Here is a 23,287-nt window from a genome sequence, read left to right on the forward strand (position 1 = left end):
CCGGGTATACTTCCGGGTCGCGCATCCTCTTGGGTCGGAAGCAGCTGGGCTCCGGTTCGGTGAGTTGGGGCTCGTACCGGGTGGTTTGAAGGCTGGCTGGCCGGAGTCGCTGGGGCCGTATCGGCTGTGAAAAGCAGACGGGGTGTCGGTCCGCCTTTGTGTTTTTGAAGCTCTGGCCATCTGATATGTACTGAGCACCAAGTACCCTCCGGCGCTGTCCTGAGGCCAGGGGTCACCCAAGCCGCTGACTTGGCTGTGGGCAAGGACGACCTTGAACAAGTGGGCACAACAGGGCCGTCCAGGCCAGTAGCAAGTGCTTGTGGGGACGCTTAGGGACACGAGTGGGAGGGGAGGAGGGGAGGGAGGACCACCAAATGCAAAGGCCGTAACAACTGAACTCTGGGCCTGGGCGCTGTCCCTCAGCTCTTCTGCTCAAGGCTAGCACTCTACCACTTGAGCCATAGCACCACTTCTGGCTCCTTTCTGCTTATGTGGTGCGGAGGAATCGAACCCAGGGCCTCATGCATGCAAGACAAGAGCTCTACCTCTGAGCCACTTTCCCAGCCCGGCCCTAACAAAATTTTAGCAATCCAAGAAAAGAGAAAAAACCTGAATTAAAAAAAAGGGGCGGGGGCGGTGAGGGGGCTTGGGATGTGCTTAGTGGTAGAGTGGTTGCCTAGCATGCTTGAAGCCCTGGGTTCAATTCCTCAGAAACAGCCGGAAGTAAGTGGCACTGTGACTCAAATGATAGAATGCTAGCCTTAAGCAAAAGAAGCCTAGGCCCTGAGTTCAAGCCCCAGGACTGGCGCAAAAAAAAAAAGGGTTGTGGGAGCGCACAGAGGTAAATTATGAGGCCAGGTCCTTGAACACCATGTATTGTCAGTTTTAAGAGCCGAGATAAAGAATATTTTTGTGTGTGTGTCAGTGTGTGTAAGCCCTGGGGTGAACTCAGAACCCAAGCTTTGCCCCTGAGTGTTTTTTGTGCGGAAAGCTAACTGTCTTCCACTTGAACCATTTTCCGCTCTGTGTGTGTGTGTGTGTGTGTGTGTGTGTGTTTGTGTGTGTGTGTGTGTGTTTGTGTGTGTGTGTGTAATTTGAGGCTAGTCTGTGTGTGTGTAATTTGAGGCTAGTCTCACGGATTTTCCTGCCCAAGCTCCTTTCTCACCATGATCCCAAAATCTCAGCCTCCTGAGTAGTTAGAATTATAGGCATGAGCTACTGACACCCAGCTCAGGATAGTTTTAACTCTTAATGTGGAACTTATTGGGAAACAATGGTAGGTTTCTAAGCAGAACAGTGTGATACTTTGATTTGTGGTTTTGAAGATGACCCCTGCCCTCAGAAAGATGTATCTCATTATTTATCCTTGAGCAGTGTAAAGTCTGACTTGTGGAGCTAGAAAGGTACAAGGTTGTAAATATGAGAAAAATGGAAGTTTTCAGAGATAAAGAGAATTGGCTTATCTAAGAATCCAAATAGATCGCTGAGTATGAAACTCAGTGGTTAGAAGTGCTTGCCTAGAATGTACTGGGACAGAAAGAGCAGAGGAGAGAAAGAAGAAAAAAAGAATGAGAATAAATGGTGACTAAAGAGGAAAGAAGAGAATCCATGTTTTCTACTTCTTTAGTGGTTTCAGAAGAACCATCTTCCTATACCTTCCCCTGAAATTTTTGTTGACTTTTTTGTTTTTGTTTTTGTCAGATGAAAGAATTGAACCAGGCTGGTTATTTAAAGAGAAGCCTCAGATTTGTCTGCCTGGGCTGGCTTCAAATCTAGATCCTCAGATCTCAGCTTCCTTAGGTAGCTAAGATTATAGGCTTGAGCCACTCCCAACCCTGGCCTCTTAACCTTTTAACGAGTGGCTGCTACTTTCCTCATACCCTATTTCTGGGACTTGAACTCAGGGCATTGCTCCTGAGTTTTTGTGTTCAAGTCTAGGGCCCTGCCACTTCCAGCTTTTTTCTTCTTTTTTTTGTATTTCATTGAAGAGTCTCCTAGGTGAAAAGCTAGTTAAAGAGAACAGTAAAACGAATGTAGCTAAACCATTGTGTCAGAACAGGAAGGAGCTCAAAAGACCTGGAATTTAAGCAAAGAAAGGGATTATAATGATAATCAGCATCCAGATCAGAAAACTAATGCCACTGGAGCTCATTAGATCTAATTAGTGACTTTGGTGCCACAGAAGACCACACCAGACTTCTAAATCCATGTCAACAAGTACTTTCGTACACTCTTGCAGTGCTCTGGTTCCTTCTCATTATGCCATCTGAATCTCATGGAGAATTATGGGTGCTAAACTGGAACTTTCTAACTTGAGTGTGTGTGTATGTATATAGCACACACTCCTATAATGAGACCAGGTTTTTTCACTCAAAGCAGCACTTAACCAACTTGTGCTGTACCTCCACTTTCAGCTTTTTACTGGTTAACTGTAACTAAGAGTCTAATGGACTTTCCTGCCCAACCATGTTTCTCAGATCTCAGCCTTCTGAGTAGCTAGGATTACAGGTGTGAGCCTCTAGTGCCAGGCTTCTGAACTGAAATTTTAAGCTTATCACATATATAGTGAAAAATCGCCCATAGACTTTTTTTTTTCTGATCGTGGGGTTTTAGCTTTGGGCCTGGCTTCTGTCCCTGAGCTTCTTTTGCTCAGAGATAGCACTCTCCCACATGAACCACAGCACCACTTGGAGTTTTTTCCTGCATAGTTTATTGTAGATAAGAGTCTCATGGTCTTCCTGCCCCGGCTGGGCTTTGAACTGCAATCCTCAACTCTCAGCCTCCTGAGTAGATAGGATTACAGGTGTGAGCTACCAGTGCCCAGCTACCCATAGACTTTTTAATTTGTTTGACTTGCTTGAATTTGTGTTTAAAACCACCATTTCTAATAGACGGTGTTTGAATACATCAAAGGAGGGTAAAATAGGCATTAGAAACCCATTTAGGTTAAAAGGATAGTGAGGGACAAGAAAACATAATTGAAAAACATCTAGGAGATGCAGTAATAGTAACAGAATAGCTGATAATTTACTCACTTCCATCTAATCCTTAAAACTACGCTATGAGGTAGTTACTGTTAATAACCTTGTTCAACAGATACAAAAACTAAGGCCATTTGAACTCAGTATTCACCTAGTGGCAAGACTACTCATGACTGGAAAGCCCATTTTCCTAATCACTTAGCCACCTGGTCCTGTAATTATGGGATTACAAAAGTAGACCTATACCTGGTACTGGTGACTCATATTTGTAATACTAGCTACTCAGGTGGCTGAAGTCTGAGGATCATAGTGCAAAGCCAGTCCAGGCAGAAAAGTCCATGAAACTCATATCCCCAATTAATCTCTCTTGAAGTGGAGCTCAAATGGTAGAGTATGCTAGCCTTGAGTGATGAAAGGTAACAGACAGTGCTTAGGCCCAGAGTTTAAGCCCCAGTACAAGCATGTATACACACGCACACACAATTGTGTGAGTACCATGCAAGCCATGCTTATAGTGGTCATAAAATTTCAAGATAGACATGAGGAGTTGTTCATATACTGAGTTGAAGAACAGGAAGGTAGCCAAACACTGGTGGCTCACGTCTGTAATCCTAGCTACTCTAGAGGCTGAGATTTGAGGATCACAGTTCAAAACCAGCCCAGGCAGGAAAGTCCGTGAGACTCTTGTCTCCCATTAACCATCAGAACTCTGGAAGTGGCTCTTTGGCTTAAGCAGTAGAGTGCTGGCCTTGAGTGAAGAGTTCAGGGACATCTTCCAGGCCCAGATTTCAAGTCCGAGACCAACAAAAACAAAAAAAAATGAAAGAAAAGAAAAAAAGAACAGGAAGGTATTTTAGGCTACAGAGAAAAAAAGTGATAGTGGAGAGATGATAAATCTAAACCTGTCTTATCTGTGTTTTTGTCCTTTGCTTGCAGTATGTATTTAGCAAATGTTTATGGTAAAAAGGATGGAAGTCACAGATAAACTCAAAATAACTTTAGATTTAAAGCAAAGCTCTAAATAACTGCTGAAGGTCTTTCACAGTGCTCCAGAAAATATGTTGAGCTGACTCTATCCAAATGCTAATTAGGAGCTGTGTGGTGGCTCCATGATTATACTGGAGGCGTATTTTAATCTGAAACTTGTAAATTGATGGTGCTCAAAATGGTTATAACTGTTTGACTATGGTGAACTTTTTTTTTAGTGTTACAAATACCTGTAACTATACTTGAGTTCAAGCAGAACAACTTTGCTTGTTCTTTGCATTAGATAGATTCCTTGTAACAATCTGCTTTTCATTTTCTTGCTTTTCTCCTTGCCAATTCAGAATGTCTCCTTGTTAATATGTGCCCATTTGTAGGAACTCCTACATTTTCCAATATAACAGTACAGGCAGAGTGAAGTGGATGAGCTGTAAATAGAGATTGGCACATATTTAATTATAGGGAACAAAATATTAATATTCCAGTATAATTGGAATGAAACAAAAAACAATAACATCTGGCATCAGTGGGTTTTTTTTTCCCCTTTTGAGTTATCCCAAAACTATTTCTGCAAATAGCGGCTTCCTCAGCCAAGTTAATCTTAAGCCACCAGAACGGAAATCAGCCATATTACTTCCTTATTTACTTATGTTGAGAATTGGAGCTGAGTAGAAATATTTCTTCTCTCACAAGTTGGCAGAAACAGCAACAAGGCAATCTGTTAAGGATGACAACTACAATGTCTCTCCCCTCTACCCCTCTTCTTCTCCCCTTCTCCCTCTCTGTCTTCACCAATACAGTCAGTAGTCAAGATGATTTTCAAAATAAAATCATCTATATTGCTGATTATTTGTGATCCCAGCAAAGCTTACATTCTGCATTGCACACAGATGAAAAAGGAGTACCATGCTTCTGTTACATTATTAATGCGAAAGAAAGGTGATAGAAAATTGTACCAAGTGACTTCATCCACAAGCAAAGGATAGCCCTTTTTAAAAATGTGTTTATCTTTCTACCAGTCTGTTTGTTTATGCAAATACTGGGGCTTGAACTCAGGGCCTGGGTACTATTCCTTCAGTTATTCACTCAAAGCTGGCACTCTCCCACTGGAGCCACAGCTTTACTTCTGGCCTTTTCAGTGGTTAATTAGAGATAAAGAGTCTCATAGACTTTGCTGCCTGAACTTGCTTTGAACCTCCATCTTCAGAACTCAGTCCTCTGAGTAAGTAGGATTACAGGAATGAGGCATTGGTGCCCAGCCTTTTTCCAGCTGACTTGAGTGAACAGAGACTGAAAATAAGAAAATGAGTTAAGGATATCCCCACCACAGGAGTAATTTATATCTTCTCTCTCTCCCTTCCATCGCCATCACTTTGCACACACACTTTTGCCATTGTATTCCAAACTCTCAATAGCCTCCTCTATAGATAGGTTGTGTCTCTAGTCAGTCCAGTCAGAAATCTTTCATATTCAGAATGCCCATGGTGTGAGTAGAAAGTGCTCAGTGTTGACTCAATGTAGAATGCCTACTCAGTGTTGACTCAATGTAGAATGCAGTTATCAGACATGTTTTTCTCCCGGTGTGAAGTCATCTAGGCTACTTTTGCGAGTTTGGCCTAAGTTTCAGAGTGATCACAGGGCTTTTCTAGACTCAGGTTTCTGTGAGCTTCTCAGAGAGGCATCTGGCTTGGTCTGTATAGAAAGAAGATATAGCCATGTACCAGTGGCTCCCACCTGTAATCCTAGCTTCTTAAGAGGCTGAGGTTTGAGGATTTCAGTTCATAGCCAACCCAGGCAGGAAAGTCTCTGAGACACTTAACTCCAATGAACTACCAAAAAACTAGAAGTGGAGCTGTGGCTCAAGAGGTAGAGTGCTAGCTTTGAGTATAAAAGCTCAGGGACAGGGGCTGGGAAGGTGGCTCAGTGGTAGAGCGCTTGCATGCCTGAGGCCCTGGGTTCTATTCCTCAGCACCACATAAGCAAAAAGAAAAAAGCGGGAAGTGGCGCTGTGGCTCAAGTGGTAGAGTGCTAACCTTGAGCTGAAGAGCTGAGGGACAGCGCCCAGGCCCAGAGTTCAGGCTCCTCAACCGGACCCCCTACCCCCCGCCAAAAAAAACAAAAAGCTCAGGGACAGCACCCAGGCCCTGAGTTCAAGCCCCACCACACACACACACATACGCACGCACTCACGCACCCACGTGCGCGCGCGTGCCACTTGCTTGTTGTGTGAATGATAATAAGAGATGACTGGTGAGACCTACCTGGTGGTAGTCACATGGTTATACCACAGTTCAGTTACCTTTGCTGAGCCTAATCTTCTGCCTGACTAGTGTTCATTTGCTTTCTATTTGTATATTCACTCTTCATTTTTGTGGTTTTAATTTTGGGGAAAAAAAGATGTTTATGGCTCTGCCCCTGAGCTTTTTTGTTTGTTTGTTGGGGTTTTTTTTGGCTCACAGCTAGTGCTCTCTTAAGCCATAGCATCACTTCTGGCTTTTTGGTGGTTAATTGGAGGTAAGAGTCTTAGGGACTTTTAGGTTCAGGCTGGCTTTGAACCTCAATTCTCAGATCTCAGCCTCCTTCCTGAGTAGCAAGGATGACAGACATGAGCCACAAGCGCCCCCAAAAGCTATTTCTTTTTCTTTTTGTTGCAAAACTGGGACTCAAACTCAGTACCTGATGCCATTGGCTGGCACTCTACCATCCAAAGCCATACCTGTAACCCCAAGACATTTCCTTTTACTATATTTTAAGGAGTTATACAAAGGGGTTAAAATTCATCACTCACATTATGAGTACAGTGATTCTTGGACAATTTCACTCCTTCTTTGTTTTGTCCCATTTTCCCCCTCCTAACCCTGCATACAAATTACATAGTTCACTTAGTATATATTGAATATAATGACTGCATTTGCTCACCTTTCTTCCCACCAGCACTCGGCAAGATGTTTATTTCTTTAAAATAAATAAGAAAGTCCTCAGCAGCTCAGGTCTGTAATCCTAGCTATTCAGGAAGTTAAGATCTGAGGATCACAGTTTGAAACCAGACTGACAGGAAAATCTCAGTTAACAACCAAAAAGCCAGAAGTGGTATGTGGTTCAAGTGGTAGAGGGCTAACCTGGAGCAAAACAGCTCAGGGATAGTGCCTAGGTCCTGAGCTTAAGCCTTATACACGCAGATGCACTCACACGCACACACCACAATCATTGGAACCAAAACAGGAAGTGTGAACCTCCCTCTTGCTTCCTCATCCCCACTCCCCCCTCCTCCTCTGTCTTTTAATTTCTTTTTTTTTTTTTGGTCATGTCTGTCATGGAGCTTGAACTCTGGGCCTGGGTGTTGGCCCTCAGCTCTTCAGCTCAAGGCTAGCACTCTACCACTTGAGCCACAGTGCCACTTCTGGCTTTTTCTGCTGAGGAATGGAACCCAGGGCCTCATGCATGCAAGGCAAGCATTCTACCACTAAGCCACTTTGCCAGCCCCCCTTCCCGTTTTCTGATGGTTAATTGGAGATAAGAGTCTCAAGGACTTAACTGCCCAGGCTGGCTTTGAACTGTGATCCTCAGATTTCAACCTCCTGAGTGGCTAGGATTACAGGGATGAGCCACCTGCACCTGGCTTCAGCTTCTTCTTGAGTGTAGCCCAACACATTTGCCTCAGCCTTCTATGTGACTTCCTCAAATGGTCCTAAACCACAGTGTCTCAATTTTAAAATTCCAACCACAGAGCTTCTTAGTTAACAAGTGGATTGACTTCCTCCTGGATCCAAGAAAATAAAGTCAGGACTTGACAAAAAGGAGCCATAAGCTGAGAACACAAGAAAGGTCCCCCACTACAATGTCAGGATACCTTGGCATCATGATTGTAATCCAAGTTCGTATTTTGTGCCTGTTTGATCCATATTATGGCAAAAATATTTATATGAGAAAAAAAAGCGAAGTTGTAGATAAGCTAAAAATTGAAGTTGCATAATGGAATCCCACTATGATGTATGTGACAAGATTTTTAAGTGGTTGTATGGTATGCTAAGTGAAAATGCTTCGTAATGATGCAATTGTGCAGTATCTCCTTTAATGCAGTAACTGCAAGAAATACAACAAAATAACAACAGCATGTGATTGTTACTGCCAAACTGTGTGCTTTATATAGACTGTCTCATTTTGATTTTACTGTATTCTGTGAAGGTAAATACTATTAATTTTCCTGCTTTAAAGATGAGAGGGCTAATGCACAGGAATAAGTCATTTGTAAAAGTTATAAAGGTAAGCTGAGTGCCAGTGGCTTCCACCTATAATTCTAGCTCCTTAGGAGGCTGAGATCTGAGGAACACAATTTGAAGCCAAAATGAGACTCTTATGTCCAATTAACCCCCCCCACACACACACACACAAAACACCCTCCAGAAGTGTACCTGAGGCTCTCATATAGTAGAATGCTAGCCTTCATAAAAGCTCAGGGACAGAGCCTAGGCCCTGAGTTCAAGCCCCTGGATCAGTGCACACAAAAATGTTACAGGGCTGATTAGAGGCAGAATTCGAATCCAGAAAAATCTGACTCTAGAATCTATATCCTGAACCTCTCTCTGCCTCCCCGACTTTACCAGACTTTCAGTTATATTGTTCCAGTATAAACTAAGTCAAGAATGGGATGTGAGTATATGAGTTCAAACAGGCTGGAACAACATTAGGTAGAGTTGTTATATAGGAAGTTAGGAACTGTGTTAGTGGCCCCTAGCTGTAAGACCATGGATCCTTTGGCTCAGAATTACCCAGGGAGCTAATAAAATCCATAAATACCAAAGCCCCAATCCACAGATTCTTACTAGATCTGGTAGGGGACAAGTTGTCTAGATTATTGTGATATTTAGTCCCATTTAGAATGTCTTCATTTGGTGAGTTTTTATTCCTCCCATTATCTTCTAGAACAAAATAGTGAATTAAGACTTGAAGACTAGGGAACCAGTTTGGAAAAGGCCTAAACCTTTAGGTAGTACCTCAAGCCTCTATATATATATAGTCCCTTGAGATTATTGATATTGACATTTTTGTCTTGAATATAATAGGAACTAGCAAATATATGTTTAATGATTATGACCCCTATTGCCTAAGTCAGTTTATAAAAGTCCATCATGTATTTTGTCAGATTTAAACTAATCTCCATCAGTATTTGCTGAGCATATGCTAGTTATGACAAAAATATAGTCTCTTTGCTTAAGAGTAATAATTGAGGGCAGACCACCTAACATATACCAGCGTACACTAGAGACAGATGGGTATTGGAGGCCTGGGTGTGCCAGCTGCCCTCAGTTGGATATAGAAGCAAGAGCCAAGCCTAGAAAGGAAGAAAGCAGAAAGAATAGATTTCATACAGCCTTAATAATACGTAAGGACTCTCTTTTTCAGTTTTTCCCTCTCCCACTCTCCCTCTTCTTTTTTTTTTTTTGGGGGGGGGTCCGGTCATGGGACCTGAACTCTGGGCCTGGGCACTCCCTCAGCTCTTCAGCTCAAGGCTAGTGCTCTTCCACTTGAGCCACAGCGCCATTTCTGGCTTTTTTTTTCCTGCTTATGTGGTGCTGAGGAATCGAACCCAGGGCCTCAGGCATGCAAGACAAGTGCTCTACCACTGAGCCACCTTCCCAGCCCCTCCCTCTTCCTTTTCTTATTCCCTTTCTCGCCTCCCTTATCTCTTTACCTCTCTTCTTTTCTCCCTACTCCTTTCTCCCTTTCTCTCCCTCTCCCTTTTATTCTCCCTTCCCCCTCATTCTCCTTTCTCCTCACTCCAGTACAGTCTGGGGATAGAACCCAGGACCTTGAACATGCTAAACAAGTCTCTTATTACTGAGCTACATCCCAACAAGAAGCTTCTGCCTGTCCAAGAGTCCTCTCATATAGAAGCTGTTCACTGCCTCAATACTGTGGGATCTAAAAGCAAATAGGACAATTTATTCTTTTGCACTTGATGTCTTGGTCTTGGGAAGATATTCTTCTCCACAAGTGAGCTTTCTTTCTCCTGAGCCACTCAGTTCAACGGCCTCTTCAGTTCTTGGACAAGTATCTCCTTTACTCAACTTCAGTCACTGTCATTCCCAAATCCATCTTGGGTTTCCCTTTTAGAATGAGGAGCTAGACCCAGTCTGTTCACCTACAGAATGAGAACCCAGACCCAGCATTTTCTGCCTACTTGAATTTGAATCAGAAGACTTTCTGTCACTGCCACAATGCCTAGCTCTTTCCTGAAAGCCTCCTGACTGTCTGTCCTGGCCTTGGACCTGCAACTGTGGTACTTCTGTCCTTGGTTCCTGTTTACCCTCAGGTCGGCTTGAACACCTAACAGTGAAGGTGTCCAATTTGAGTCCCTCTGTAGCACCCTGTACTGCCCCAGGGATAGTGCTGAGTATATTTTGTGTGTTATTTAGTGCCTCTATCCTCTCAGACTAAGCTTGTGAAAGTGTGGAGATCGGCACACCATAGGAGCTCAGTAAAGATGGTGTTGAATAAATGAAAATGTTTGTCTAAGACTCAGTCATGGGGAAAGGTAGGGAAGAAAGAGACATCAAGACAGGAAATGAAGTGATGGTAGAAGAAAATAGAGTTATGGGATTTTTTTTTTAAGGGGCAGGGGGCTGGTTCTGGTTTTATTTGCCTAAAGAAAGAGCAGGCCTGTAGCTCAGCCTTAAGCAGGCTACTTTCTAACACTGCTTTTGTCTTCATCATGCTTACATAAAGTTATTTCTTTGTACAGAATGTTGGCTTGCTTAACTGGCTTTCTGCCACTTTGGCCATGTTGCCAGCCTAGTGATTTTGCTGGTTGTTTTGGGGATGGAGACCTATAGTTTTTGTTGTTGTTGTTATTGTTGTTGTTGTTCAGGCTGACTTTGAACCTCAGTCTTTCAGATCTCAGCCTCCTAAGGTAGCTATGATGATAGAAATGAGCCATGGACACCTGGTTCAGTTCCTTTTATCCACAGAAATGATACAGGGTTTCACATTTAGATACATGAATGAAAACAAAATGAGTTGACTTAAATGAAAAGCACAAATGGCAATTATGTGGTACCCAGAGACAGCAAAAAGAAGAAAACTCATGGCAGTAGAAGGAATGAAATTCGGAAATGAATGTCTAGGACACTCTTTCAGCATCTGCAGAGCCTATTCACATTGAAAACCATTTGTCTAGAATCAAAGACAAAGCCATACCCACCAGTGGTTAGACATCTAGTAGTATAAATAATTTGGGCTGGAAGCCAGTGGCTCATGCCTGTAATCCTAGCTTCTCAGGAAACTGAAATCTGAGGATCACAATTCAAAGTCAGCCCAGACAAGAAAAGTCCATAGGACTCTTACCTCCAATTAACCACCAGAAAGCCAGAAGTAGCACTGTGGCTCAAGGGGTAGAGTGCTAATTTTGAGCACAAAAGCTCACGGAAAGCATCCAGGCCCTGAGTTCAAGCCCTAGGATGGGCACAAAAAAAGAATCTGGAAGCTCACATGTTAAGGCCCAAGCACAGTGGCTGGCTTATGTTTAATCCTACCTAGTTTCTGCTTATCAGCCCTTCCAGTAAGAAAGAAAGCAAGATTTCATTCAGATTCTCCTACCACTTTCTAGCTAATACTAATAAACTTTACAACTTAGATTACATCATTTGTTAAATCCCTTTCAGTGCCCAAATCTTTGTTTTCTTCAGTGTCATTGTAGTAAAGTTTAAGAAGAAAATGGAAATGAGCCTGTGTTTAATCCCTCAAGAAGAGCCATGGTCAGTAGTCTTGTTTTATTCTCCATAGTCTATCCTTAAAATTTATTGTCATTATTCCACCATCCTTTCAAGGGCTAATGAAAATCAAATTTAAATCCACTTGTAATTCAGACTTTGAAGAGTTTAATGACAAAATACAACGATCCATTGCTTTTTTGTTGTCTGATCAGGCAGCCTTCATATGAGTATAAACAGCTTAAATGTCATTTCCAAAACTAATTGTCTTGATCCTTTACAAGAATAAAGTGAGGCATTTCATCCCATATTTTATATAAATATAAATTGAATTTTTTTCTTTGAGAGAGCCAGTGATTTAAACAGGGAATAAAATTAGCAGCAAGATAAGCATAAACACTTAAGACTCTTAGACTGGTCTTTTGCTTTTTATTCATGATATTTGGTTCTTTTCAATTTGTCTAATAATCTTTCCTTGTAGTTTCATATTTGCATTTCTACCAACTGCATACTTAAGCTGTCATTTCTTTCCTTATTTTACTAGACTTTGAGCTAGAGATTTGGCCTTTCTACATGCTATGTTTGTCTCTTACTGCTGAAGAAACAACTTACTAATGGAAAGTGCCTTTGTCTAAGACCTTTGCCAAAGAGAAAGGTTTCATAGCATGAGAAGTCACTATCTCTGTTGATGCAGTTAATGCAATTTTCTTTCTAATATTAAGACAAAAATCTACCTCAGGCATCTCTGCATGATTCATACTGAATTTAGATATGCACTTGGACTACACAAATTTTGAGCTCCACAATTATGATTAGGATGAACCAGTTGATTTACATTATTGATACAACAGATGGTAATGGTACATGTTGAAATAAAAGATTATTATGCCAAGTATTTTAGTCTTCATTGCCTCCCTGATGCATAGAATATGTCAGTGTGAAATAGAACCATAGCATTTCTGAACTACAATTGTCCTTAGAGGGTGTCTCTTCCACTTCCTCATTTGACAGATGAGAGAGCAGAAAGCCGGGACAGAATGCTACTTGTCAGGGTTGTACAGCTAGTAGCAAAAGCTAGGCTTGCAGTCTAGGCCTGTGTTTCCCAATTCATTGCTGCTTCTATCGTCTCTGTGTGAGATTATTTTAGGTACTGTTTTCTCTAATCACTCTTGATGACAGCACCCATTATTCTAATCAATTTCATATCTATTCCTCTCTAGAACAAACAGCTTCACCCCATTTATAAATCTCACTTGTTTAAACCTTATTTATATCTGGCTTTCTTTTAGGTTCATCTCAGCTTACCTCTTTTTAATCTTGAAGACTTCAACATATAACTTGGATCTATCTTTTTTTTTTCTTTTTTTCTCTTTTTGGTTTTTGAGAACTTCTCTACCAAGCAATACGTCCCCTACTGTGCTTTTTGTTACTGAAGAGCTACTTTTGTGTTTTCTAAATCTAAATAAGATTCTTCTTTCTGTTTTTGTTTTTTTACCCAACTCTCCCATGAAGCTACATTGTTGCTTATTCATTTTAGTGGTGATTGTGCCAGCTGTTTTTGTTTGGGAAGATATAAATTTCAACCAAATGGCCTCTCCAGAAGCAAATCAGACAACTGACAATGCATCCTTTCTCCCAAGCTTTGAATTCTCAGCAAGTTCTCACTCAGGTGATGATGTCATCATAGCCAAAGAGGGCACTAGCGTTTCTATGGAGTGTCTTCTCACAGTCGGTCACCACGAAGATGTCCGCTGGTACAACTCGAAAGGACAACAACTTGATGGCAATGACAGAGGTAATTGTGTCTGGGTATAATGTATCAAGATTCCTCCTTCATATTCTTTCTTCTCAGTTTGATGACACATTTAGCAAGAAATCTCAAAAATGTGATGCCAGGATTAATACCTTAAAGCTTCTTGAAAGTCTCTAGAATATTATACCTATCAAAAAGAACAAAGTAATTAACCACAAAGGAAAATAAGGAATAGTTATAAATGTAAAAGGTATTCACAGGATGACAGTGAGTTATTTTCCTTCTTTGTTGTGAGTTTGGTTTCCTTCTTCATTGATGGTAAATGAGGGCTGCAATGTACATCTGTGTAGGCAGTACACTGTACAGCTCCAATGATGTCATCTCTCTCAGCTGCATGTGTATGTACATCAAAAAGGGATTTGGCTGGACTTAAAATAAAAAAAAGTAGCCAGGTGTTGGTGGCTCATGCCAGTAAACCTAGCTACTTAGGAGGCTGAGATCTAAGGATCGAGGTTCAAAGCCACCTCAGGCAGCAAAGTCTATGAGACTCTTCTAATAAACTACCAAAAAGTAAAAAGCCAGAAGTGGAACTGTGGTTTTAATTAGTAGAGAGCGTAAAAGCCCATAGTACAAGCCCTAGGACCAGCATATGCGCGTGCACACAAACACACACAGGATTATCTTCCAAAGACAAAACAGGACATGTAAAACGCTTGAGAGATAATTAAAAATTATAGATTTGTTGAAAGGGAGCAGGTCTTCAGCTGAATTTAGACAGCATTGAACTCAATGCCTCCTCAGGACATGATGAACTCTACAGGCATCCTGAACGTGCACAGATTTTTCTCAACGTTGTTAGCATACTCTCCATCTCAAGTTCTCAGCCCCTTCCACATGATCAGTTGATCTGGCCAGGCCTAACTGCAACTGGCTTTCAGCCCTGGCCATTCCTCCCACGTCACTTCCTGGAGCCCCCAGCTACATCGGGAATGCTGTCTAAAGGTAACTCTGATGGTCAGAAAACCCTGCCCCAGCTATGTGCCATCTTAAGCGTTCAGCTGAAAGTGCACACAGAGGACTTCCCATATTTCCCACCCCTAGCCCCTTGACTATAAATTTGACCCTGAACAAAGAACAGGCACCATTTCTCCCTCTCCCATTGTGGGAGGTGGCCTTGTCAGCCTCGACTGACAAATAAACTCCTTTTCCTGTAACGTGACTGTGTCCGTGTGGTCTCCTGGGCTGGGTGCTTTCAAACAGTCTCCTTGGAACGATGTATCCATGAATACCACGGGTCTACTGTACTTTTGTGTATAACCTCTCACTTCCACACATAATTAAGTCATCCTTACATTACTTATAACTAATACAGTATAAATGCTGTGCGAACAGTTTACTATTAAATGACAAGAAAGAAAAATATACATGTTCAAAGGCATTTCTTTTATTAATTTTTACTTTGTAATCTGTTGAATGCAAAAATATAGCCCCACAGATTAGGGAGGGGGTTTCTACTATGTAAATCTGTGCATAACACTGTAGAGTCCCTCTGAGAATTAAAAGGGTATTACCAGGCACCATTGTCTCATGCAGTCCATGAGACTTTTTTTGGGTCCGGTCGTGGGGCCTGAACTCTGGGCCTGGGCCCTGTCCCTCAGCTCTTCAGCTCAAGGCTAGCACTCTAACACTTGAGTCACAGCGCCACTTCTGGCTTTTTTCTTTTTGCTTATGTGGTGCTGAGGAATCTGACCCAGGGTCTCAGGATGCAAGGCAAGCGCTCTACCACTGAGCCACCTTCCCAGCCTCCATAAGACTCGTATCTCCAATTCACCACCAGAAAATCAGAAGTGATGCTATGGCTCAAACTGGTAGAGCACTAACCTTGAGCAAAAATGCTCAGGGATAGCATATAGGCCCCGAGTTCAAGCCTCACGACTTAGGAAAAAAGAAGAAGGGTGGTATTTCTTAAAATCCTTCCAGCTCGTGTGTGTGTGTGTGTGTGTGTGTGTGTGTGTGTGTGTGTGTGTGTGTGTGTGTGTGTGTGTGTGTGCTTGCCTTTTTTTGCTCAAGGCTACCACCTTAAAATCCTTCCAGCTCGTGTGTGTATGTGTGTGTATGTGTGTGTGTGTGTGTATGTAAAATCCTTCCAGCTCCTGTGTGTGTGTGTGTGTGTGTAAAATCCTTCCAGCTCGTGTGTGTGTGTGTGTGTGTGTGTAAAATCCTTCCAGCTCGTGTGTGTGTGTGTGTGTGTGTGTGTGTGTGTGTGTGTGTGTGTGTGTGTGTGTGTACTTTCACTTGCCTTTTTTGCTCAAGGCTACCACCTTGCCCCTTGAGCCACAGCTCCAATTCCAGCTTCTTGCTGGTTAAATGGAGACTAAGAGTCCAACAAACATTTCTGCATGGGCTGGCTTCCAACCAGAATCCTCAGATCAAAGCCTCCTGAGTAGCTAGGTTACAGGTATGAGACACCAGGGCCTAGTTGTTCATTTCTTTTCTGTTCCATACTTTACTTGGAAACAGGGAAGTTTCCATTTCTTTTATTATTATTATTATTATTATATCTGCTTAAAAATTACATAAACATGGGCTGGGAATGTGGCTTAGTGATAGAGTGCTTGCCATGAGGCCCTGGGTTCGATTCCTCTGTACCATATAAACAGAAAAAGCCAGAAGTGGTGCTGTGGCTCAAATGGTAGAGTGCTAGCCTTGAGCAAAAGAAGCTCAGGGACAGAGCCCAAGCCCTGAGTTCAAGCCCCAGGACTGGCAAAAAAAATTTTAAAATTACATAAACATGATAATCAACTAAGGTTTACTTTTTGATAGGTTTAATTTTATCTGTGGATCTGTGAATATAGTCATCAATGCTAGAAAGATGTTTGTAATGAGTACTTAAACTATTATGTACTTCAAAAAGAATGATCATGAAAAGGCCATGAAAGAGCTGGGAAGGTAGCTCAGTGGTAGAGCGCTTGCCTTGCATGCATGAGGCCCTGGGTTCGATTCCTCAGCACCACATAAGCAAAAAGAAAAAAAGCCGTAAGTGGCGCTGTGGCTTTAGTGGTAGAGTGCTAGCCTTGAGCTGAAGAGCTGAGGGACAGCGCCCAGGCCCAGAGTTTAGGCCCCAGGACCGGACCAAAAAAAAAAAAAAGGCCATGAAAAGAGATGAAAATTAAATTCTGGGATCTCTACAAACAAAACTCCTTGGAAAGGCCACCTTATTTTTTGTTTGTTTGGTGGGAGTGGGGGAAGTGCTAGAAAGTAAATCTAGCCTCTTGAAATATAAAGGATGTCAGTTATTCATATTAGTATGGAAACTGCTAGAGGACGTGATTAGTAATTCCTGCTTTCATATTCATTCACTAAGGATAATGGGTGTGGCTCAGCTCCTAAGATTGCTTGCCTAGCATGTATCAGAAAACTGAAGGGCAGCGCCAAGGCCCTGAGTTCAAGTCTCAGGACTGGCACAAAATAAAAGAAAAAATATCAGGCTGGGAAGGTGGCTCAGTGGTAGAGTGCTTGCTTTTCATGCATGAGGCAAAAAGAAAAAAGCCGGAAGTGGCACTGTGGCTCAAGTGGTAGAGCACTAGCCTTGAGCTGAAGTGCTGAGGGACAGTGTCCAGGCCCAGAGTTCAGGCCCCACAACCGGACCCAAAAAAAAAAGAAAGAAAAAATACCAATCCGCTAGAGTAGGAGAGCCTGAAGAAACACATCTAAGATTTGAATTATTCAGTATGACCATTATAGACCCACTGCATAAACAAAGCCTTAGGCTAGGACAAAATCTCCCAAGCAGAATGGCAGTTCATTTTCCTGTTGTTATTTTTTTTTTCAACTTTGAAAATCACTAACAACTATCATTGGTGGTTTCAGTAGCAGTCCTAGAAAATTGTATTTTTTTTTAATCTCAAGTGAGAAGATTTTAAAGAGCATGTCAGTCTAATGTAAGATTCATAAATCTTGAGCTGTTATCAGCGCGTGAGATAGAGTTTAGATGATGGTTATTGTATCCTGGTTGATTAATGGAGTCTGTGGAGTTCAACATACCATTGATTCAGAGAGTGTTCTTTCATGGCTCCAAGTTCATGGAACAGAGCTTACAGGATAATGCCTGGGTTTACAGGTCCATATTTTTTCCTCTTTTGCATTGGGGAAGTAGTAGCTACTAAAAAAATAAATACAGCTCGAGTTTAGCCCAATTTTAATTATGGTGTTTAAAAAATGGGAACAGGGGCTGGGAAGGTGGCTCAGTGGTAGAGCGCTTGCCTTGCATGCAAGAGGCCCTGGGTTCAATTCCTCAACCCCACATAAGCAAAAAGAAAAAAGCCGGAAGTGGCGCTGTGGCTCAAGTGGTAGAGCGCTAGCCTTGAGCTGAAGAGCTGAGGGACAGTGCCCAAGCCCAGAGTTCAGGCCCCACGACCGAAAAAAAAAAAATGGGAACAATCCAGAGTACATATTAATGTCTCCCTAAAATAATTCAGACCCATAAACTGTTGAAGAAAAACTTTTCTTTTTCTTTCCTTTTTTTTTTTTGGCCAATTCTTGGCATTGTCCCTAAGCTTTTTTTGTCCCTAAGCTTTTGTGCTCAAGGTTAGCATCCTACCACTTATGACACAGCTCCACTTCTGGTTTTTTGTGTTTAATTGAAGATAGGAGTCTCTCAGAGGGCTGAGAATTTGGCTTAGTGGTAGAGGACTTGCCTAGCATGCATGAAGCCCTGGGTTCGATCCCTCAGTACCACATAAGCAGAAAAAGCCAAAAGTGGTGCTGTGACTCAAGTAGTAGAGTGCTAGCATTGAGCAAAAGAAGCTCAGGGACAGTGCCAAGCCCTAAGTTCAAGCCCCAGGACTGGCCAAAAAGAAAAAAAAAAGTCTCACAGAATTTCCAATCCAGGCTGACTTTGAACCATGATCCTCATATCTCATCCGCTTGAGTAGCTAGGATTACAGGCGTGAGCCACAGGGCACCCAACTGATGAAAGCATTTTTGAAGATTAGGGATTCAGGGATACTTAACTCATCTATCCTCTCCTTGGACATCCCTGGGCATTGGGGTGCACACCCATACCACATCCTAGCCCATGCCACCCAGTCTTTCAGTGGTTTTGTGGTTAGAGCAGAGTCTCTGGTAATTTACCCCAAAGCTGGGAACTCTACAGACAGAGGCAAGTTAATTAAAGGATGTTGAGTCATGGTGGGTGCTCAGTGTGCTTTCTTTACTCATATATGTTTATACTTGGTATACATGAATGACAATCCCTTATATATGGAAGAGAAGGAACAGGTCTTAGATTTAAAATTGATGCCTAGGGGCTGGGAAGGTGGCTCAGTGGTAGAGCGTTTGCCTTGCATGCATGAGGCCCTGGGTTTGATTCCTCAGCACCACATAAGAAAAAAGCTGGAAGTGGCGCTGTGGCTCAAGTGGTAGAGCACTAGCCTTGAGCTGAAGAGCTGAGGAACAGTGCCCAGGCCCAGAGTTCAGGCCCCACGACCGGACCAAAAAAAAAAAAAAATTGATGCGTAGAATTGGAAGCATGGCTCAGGTAGTAGAATGCCAGCCAGTGAGCAAAAACATCAGATAGAGTTTTAGTCCCCGTCTCGGAGGGAAGGGGAAACAGACAAAACATGCCTAAGCATTTGAAGGGCAAATTGATTCCCTTTGCCAAAGTGTTGATTTACATGTGAAATATATTGTTAGGCTCGTGCCTCAGTTACTTTGCCAGAAAATCAAGATAATACTATTAACAAACATTTCCTAGTAAAGCAAGTTAACATGTGCAAAGTATGCCCCAGTTCGTTAATTGTAATTGAACAGATGCATAAAATTGTTCATTATCTTAAAAAAAAAGACGTTATTTTTTTTATTTTATGTTATTACTAGTTCATTATGAAAAATGAGCGAGGGGCTGGGAAGGTGGCTCAGTGGTAGAGTGCTTGCCTTGCATGCATGAGGCCCTGGGTTCGATTCCTCAGCACCACATAAGCAGAAAAAGCTGGAAGTGGCGCTTTGGCTCAAGTGGTAGGGCACTAGCCTTGAGCTGAAGAGCTGAGGGACAGTGCTCAGGCCCAGAGTTCAGGCCCCATGACCGACAAAAAAAGAAAAAGAAAAAAAAAAATGAGCGAGCCAGCACAATTTAATAGAAATAAATTATAAACCTTTCGTTCCAGAAATGACCATTGTTTCTTATATCTGAAGTATATTTAATATATGCTTTATATTTCTGAGATGTATCTTAGTATCTGTACAGGCAGAAATTATGCTGTACACACGTATATATAAATGTTTTTGAAAGATTACTCATGAGTACTGTTTGGACATACTTGTCTCCCTTTTTTATTTTTGGTCAGTCATGGCTTTTGTAAAGAAGTGGGACATTGAAGAGGCCATTAGCATGTACATTGATTTTTTTATGCTATATATATATTTTTAATTTCTGTTGGATTTATCAGGTGGAAAATGGCTGGTTTCTGATCAGTTTCTAAATATCACCAACGTAGCCTTTGATGATCGTGGGCTGTACACATGTTTTGTCACCTCTCCAACACGTGCCTCCTACTCTGTCACCCTCCGAGTGATCTTCACCTCTGGAGACATGAGCATCTACTACATGATCGTTTGCCTGATTGCCTTCACCATCACTCTCATCCTGAATGTCACGCGGCTGTGCATGATGAGCAGCCATCTTCGCAAGACCGAGAAGGCCATCAATGAATTCTTCAGGACTGAAGGGGCCGAGAAACTCCAGAAGGCCTTTGAGATTGCCAAACGTATCCCCATCATCACCTCCGCCAAGACTCTGGAGCTCGCCAAAGTCACTCAGTTTAAGACCATGGAGTTTGCTCGCTATATTGAAGAGCTGGCTAGAAGCGTTCCCCTCCCACCTCTTATTCTCAATTGCCGGGCCTTTGTCGAGGAGATGTTTGAAGCTGTGCGAGTGGATGACCCTGATGACATGGGCGAACGAATTAAAGAGAGACCTGCCTTGGATGCTCAAGGGAGCATCTATGTGATCAACCCAGAGATGGGGCGGAGTACTTCACCGGGAGGAGATTCAGATGATGGCTCTCTCAATGAACAAGGCCAAGAAATAGCAGTCCAGGTGTCTGTCCACCTCCAGTCAGAGACCAAAAGCATTGGCACAGATTCTCAAGATAGCAGCCACTTTAGCCCCCCTGATGAAACAGAGTCTGCAGAATCCAGCTTGAACCACAAAGATGGAACATACGAACCTTCCCAGCTGTGAGGCAACTCCATACCAACCACAGTGGCTCAGGAAAGAACCTACTTCTTGAAAGAAATTACTCTTTTTTTAACCAAAAAATGACAGATTATTTCCCCTTCTAATATTAAGCACATCAGAGTATGAATTGCCAAAACTCTTTGTAAAACTGTGGCATCTTTCCTGATATTTCTTAGTCATTTTTCTTGAGCAACATATATTAAGATTTAAAGGAACCTGAGCAATAAACATGTTGGAGGGAAAAAGAGTCACAATTCTCCAGGTGAAAGGTTAACACTTCTGTTGACACCTGAGCTTTCCCAGCAGTAAGATGAAAGATTTAAATCAGATGAGATCTAAAGTTGGTTTTCAGGCTTATAACTTCTTGTCATCTTCAAACCATAAAAATCTTCAGCATATCTCTGAGTAAAACTTTCCCTAGAGTTTTAGTCCCTCATTTTAGAAAGGACCAAGCTGAGACTTCGTTTTGTGTTGTAGTTTAATCTACCATGCATAGCGCACAGGTATAGATATTTTTTCAATGGTCTGCCATGTGGAGGTGTAATCTTGATGGAGCATGACTGTTATAGCATACAGAGAGTAGAGAGAAAAACTCGTTACACACTACTTTGCATGCATAAATTACTACTTTCAGGGAGTAAATAACGTCTTTTTACCTTCCTGAGGCATCATGTAGTTCTCTAAGGCTGACGATGATCTCCACAAATGAGCAGTCTGTTCCTCAGAAAGAATGTCATTGATGCTTTTAGAATGCTTTTAGAACAATGTCAAATCTTTTGCCTCTGATATATCATGGATTTTGATGTTCTGTAAAGACTTTTTTTCAAAAAAACATAATACTGGACTCCACAAGTGGGTTGTATGTTTGGGATCCCATTCTAGGATACACCCCATATTCCTTTTCAGACTTCTGTCAACACTCTTGCCCTTTGTGGCCTTAAAATGGTGCTAATGGTCGCATGCCTCTCTGTCTTTGCTTGTTTTCCTTATATGGTAATGGTTTGAGTGGGCTTCAGAAGCACAATTTTGAGGTGGGACTGCTTTCATGGGCTCTCTGAGAAGCACTTACCTGAAATAAGATGAGCTAAATGTGTTTGGCCTGTTCTTGTGTTAAAATACACACATGAATAACCTAGACATAAAAGAGAAAAATGATGGATGAGGCCACCCAGTGCAGCTCTATGTCATAAACACTTCCGATGACATTCCTTGTCTGGCTGAGAACTGATATCATGGACTTGTAAATCCTCTCCAAAATAGTTTGTTCAGCTTCAGGAAGATTGGTGCCATAGAATTTTAAGAACTCGGCTGTGGAGCTCCATTTGGCGCTTCATATTTCTTTATTTGGTTCCTGGTTGTTGAAGCATTAAACTAGAGGTTCCTGAGGAGAATGCTGGGAGGAGGTTTTATTAGAATTTTAGTTTGAGAAGAAGACAGGCCAAACAAATTGTAACCAATAGAACTTGTGTGTCTCATTGTCCAAACTCCCAGTGATACCTCTGCTCTGGACAGCATGAGCTTCCACAGAAGATTATGATACTGCCTTTTCTGTATCAGCTGTTTCCATGGAAATGTCTAGAGCCAAACAAGAGCTACCAATCATTTCACCAAAGCTTACCTTGGCTCTTAGACATGTATTTCTGTAAGGAAAACTGTTTTCATACACTCAGCTATGAGAACAAGGGCTCTTTAGCATATCCTAGAGCACAGAACACTTTATTTTCTTCTCCACAATGTTTCTCTTAAAAGAGTAATGAGAAATCTTTAAAATATCTTGTTGTGGGAAGTCTCCTGAATGTTCCTCAGATTTTCAGTTACTGAACTCCATTCCTGCCCTTATCTAGCAGGTTTGAGGTCCTTTCCTAGCTTTGAAGCTTGTTACATTAAAGAGAGTTTTTTCTTCTTGTGTTGTAAGAAGGGATGTTAGTGTTTAGAACCCTAAAGTAGAACACAGAACTACAGAACTGTAGAAAAACAAAACAAAACTACTGAAAACGATCTGTAAGCTTGCACAAATAGTATTGTAATTAAATGTTGGCTACTGCATAAGTTGGTTTTAGAAACATAATTGTAGGTGCTGGATATAGGTGGTACATGCTTATAATCTTGCCTCTTGGAGTAGGTTCAAGGTCAGCCTAAGCTATATAACACAGACCTTTTTTTGTCTCAGAAAAGGTGGGGTATGGGGATATTGCTTCCCTGTCAAGCTTAAGGCAATGGGTTCAAGCCTCAGAACCACACACACACACACACACACACACACACACACACACACACACACAATGGTAACCTAAATGATGATGTCTTCCAGGTTATAGTGCCAGTAAGTAAGAATTCAATATTACTTTGTAAAGCTATATTTTTGTTCATTTGTTCTTTGGTGCCATTACTGGGGATTAAACTCAGGACCTGGGTGCTGTCTTTGAGCTTTTGTGCTCAAGGCTTGTCCTCTACCACTTGAGTTCCATTTCCAGCTTTTTGGTGGTTAATTTCATGTTATAGACTCCCAGATTTTCCTGCCCAGGCTGGCTTTGAACCTCAATCCTCAAATCTCTGCCTCCTGGATAGCTAGGAGTACAGGCACAAGCTACCAGCACCTAGCTATGAAGCTAGATTTTTAGAA

At 42.0% G+C, this 23,287-nt stretch overlaps 1 protein-coding gene across 1 annotated transcript; it reads left to right on the plus strand.

Annotated features, from left to right (window-relative positions):
• Positions 1-26: 26 nt before the first annotated feature.
• Positions 27-22,893, plus strand: Mfap3 (microfibrillar-associated protein 3). Its single transcript, XM_013034898.1, has 3 exons — positions 27-59; positions 12,964-13,469; positions 19,874-22,893. The coding sequence occupies exons 2-3, from the start codon at positions 13,181-13,183 to the stop codon at positions 20,665-20,667; spliced, it is 1,083 nt and encodes a 360-aa protein (XP_012890352.1). The 5' UTR covers positions 27-59; positions 12,964-13,180; the 3' UTR covers positions 20,668-22,893.
• Positions 22,894-23,287: the final 394 nt, after the last annotated feature.

This window comes from Dipodomys ordii, unplaced genomic scaffold (genome assembly GCF_000151885.1).
Source record: "Dipodomys ordii isolate 6190 unplaced genomic scaffold, Dord_2.0 Scaffold200, whole genome shotgun sequence".
Lineage (NCBI taxonomy): Eukaryota > Metazoa > Chordata > Mammalia > Rodentia > Heteromyidae > Dipodomys > Dipodomys ordii.

What these genes read in the sequence shown, in the direction of transcription:
- Mfap3 (XM_013034898.1), top strand. Translation starts at nt 13,181, where the DNA reads ATGAAGCTACATTGTTGCTTATTCATTTTAGTGGTGATTGTGCCAGCT. An exon ending in ACTTGATGGCAATGACAGAG is followed by an intron (nt 13,470 to 19,873) that starts GTAATTGTGTCT and finishes TGGATTTATCAG; the next exon opens with GTGGAAAATGGCTGGTTTCT.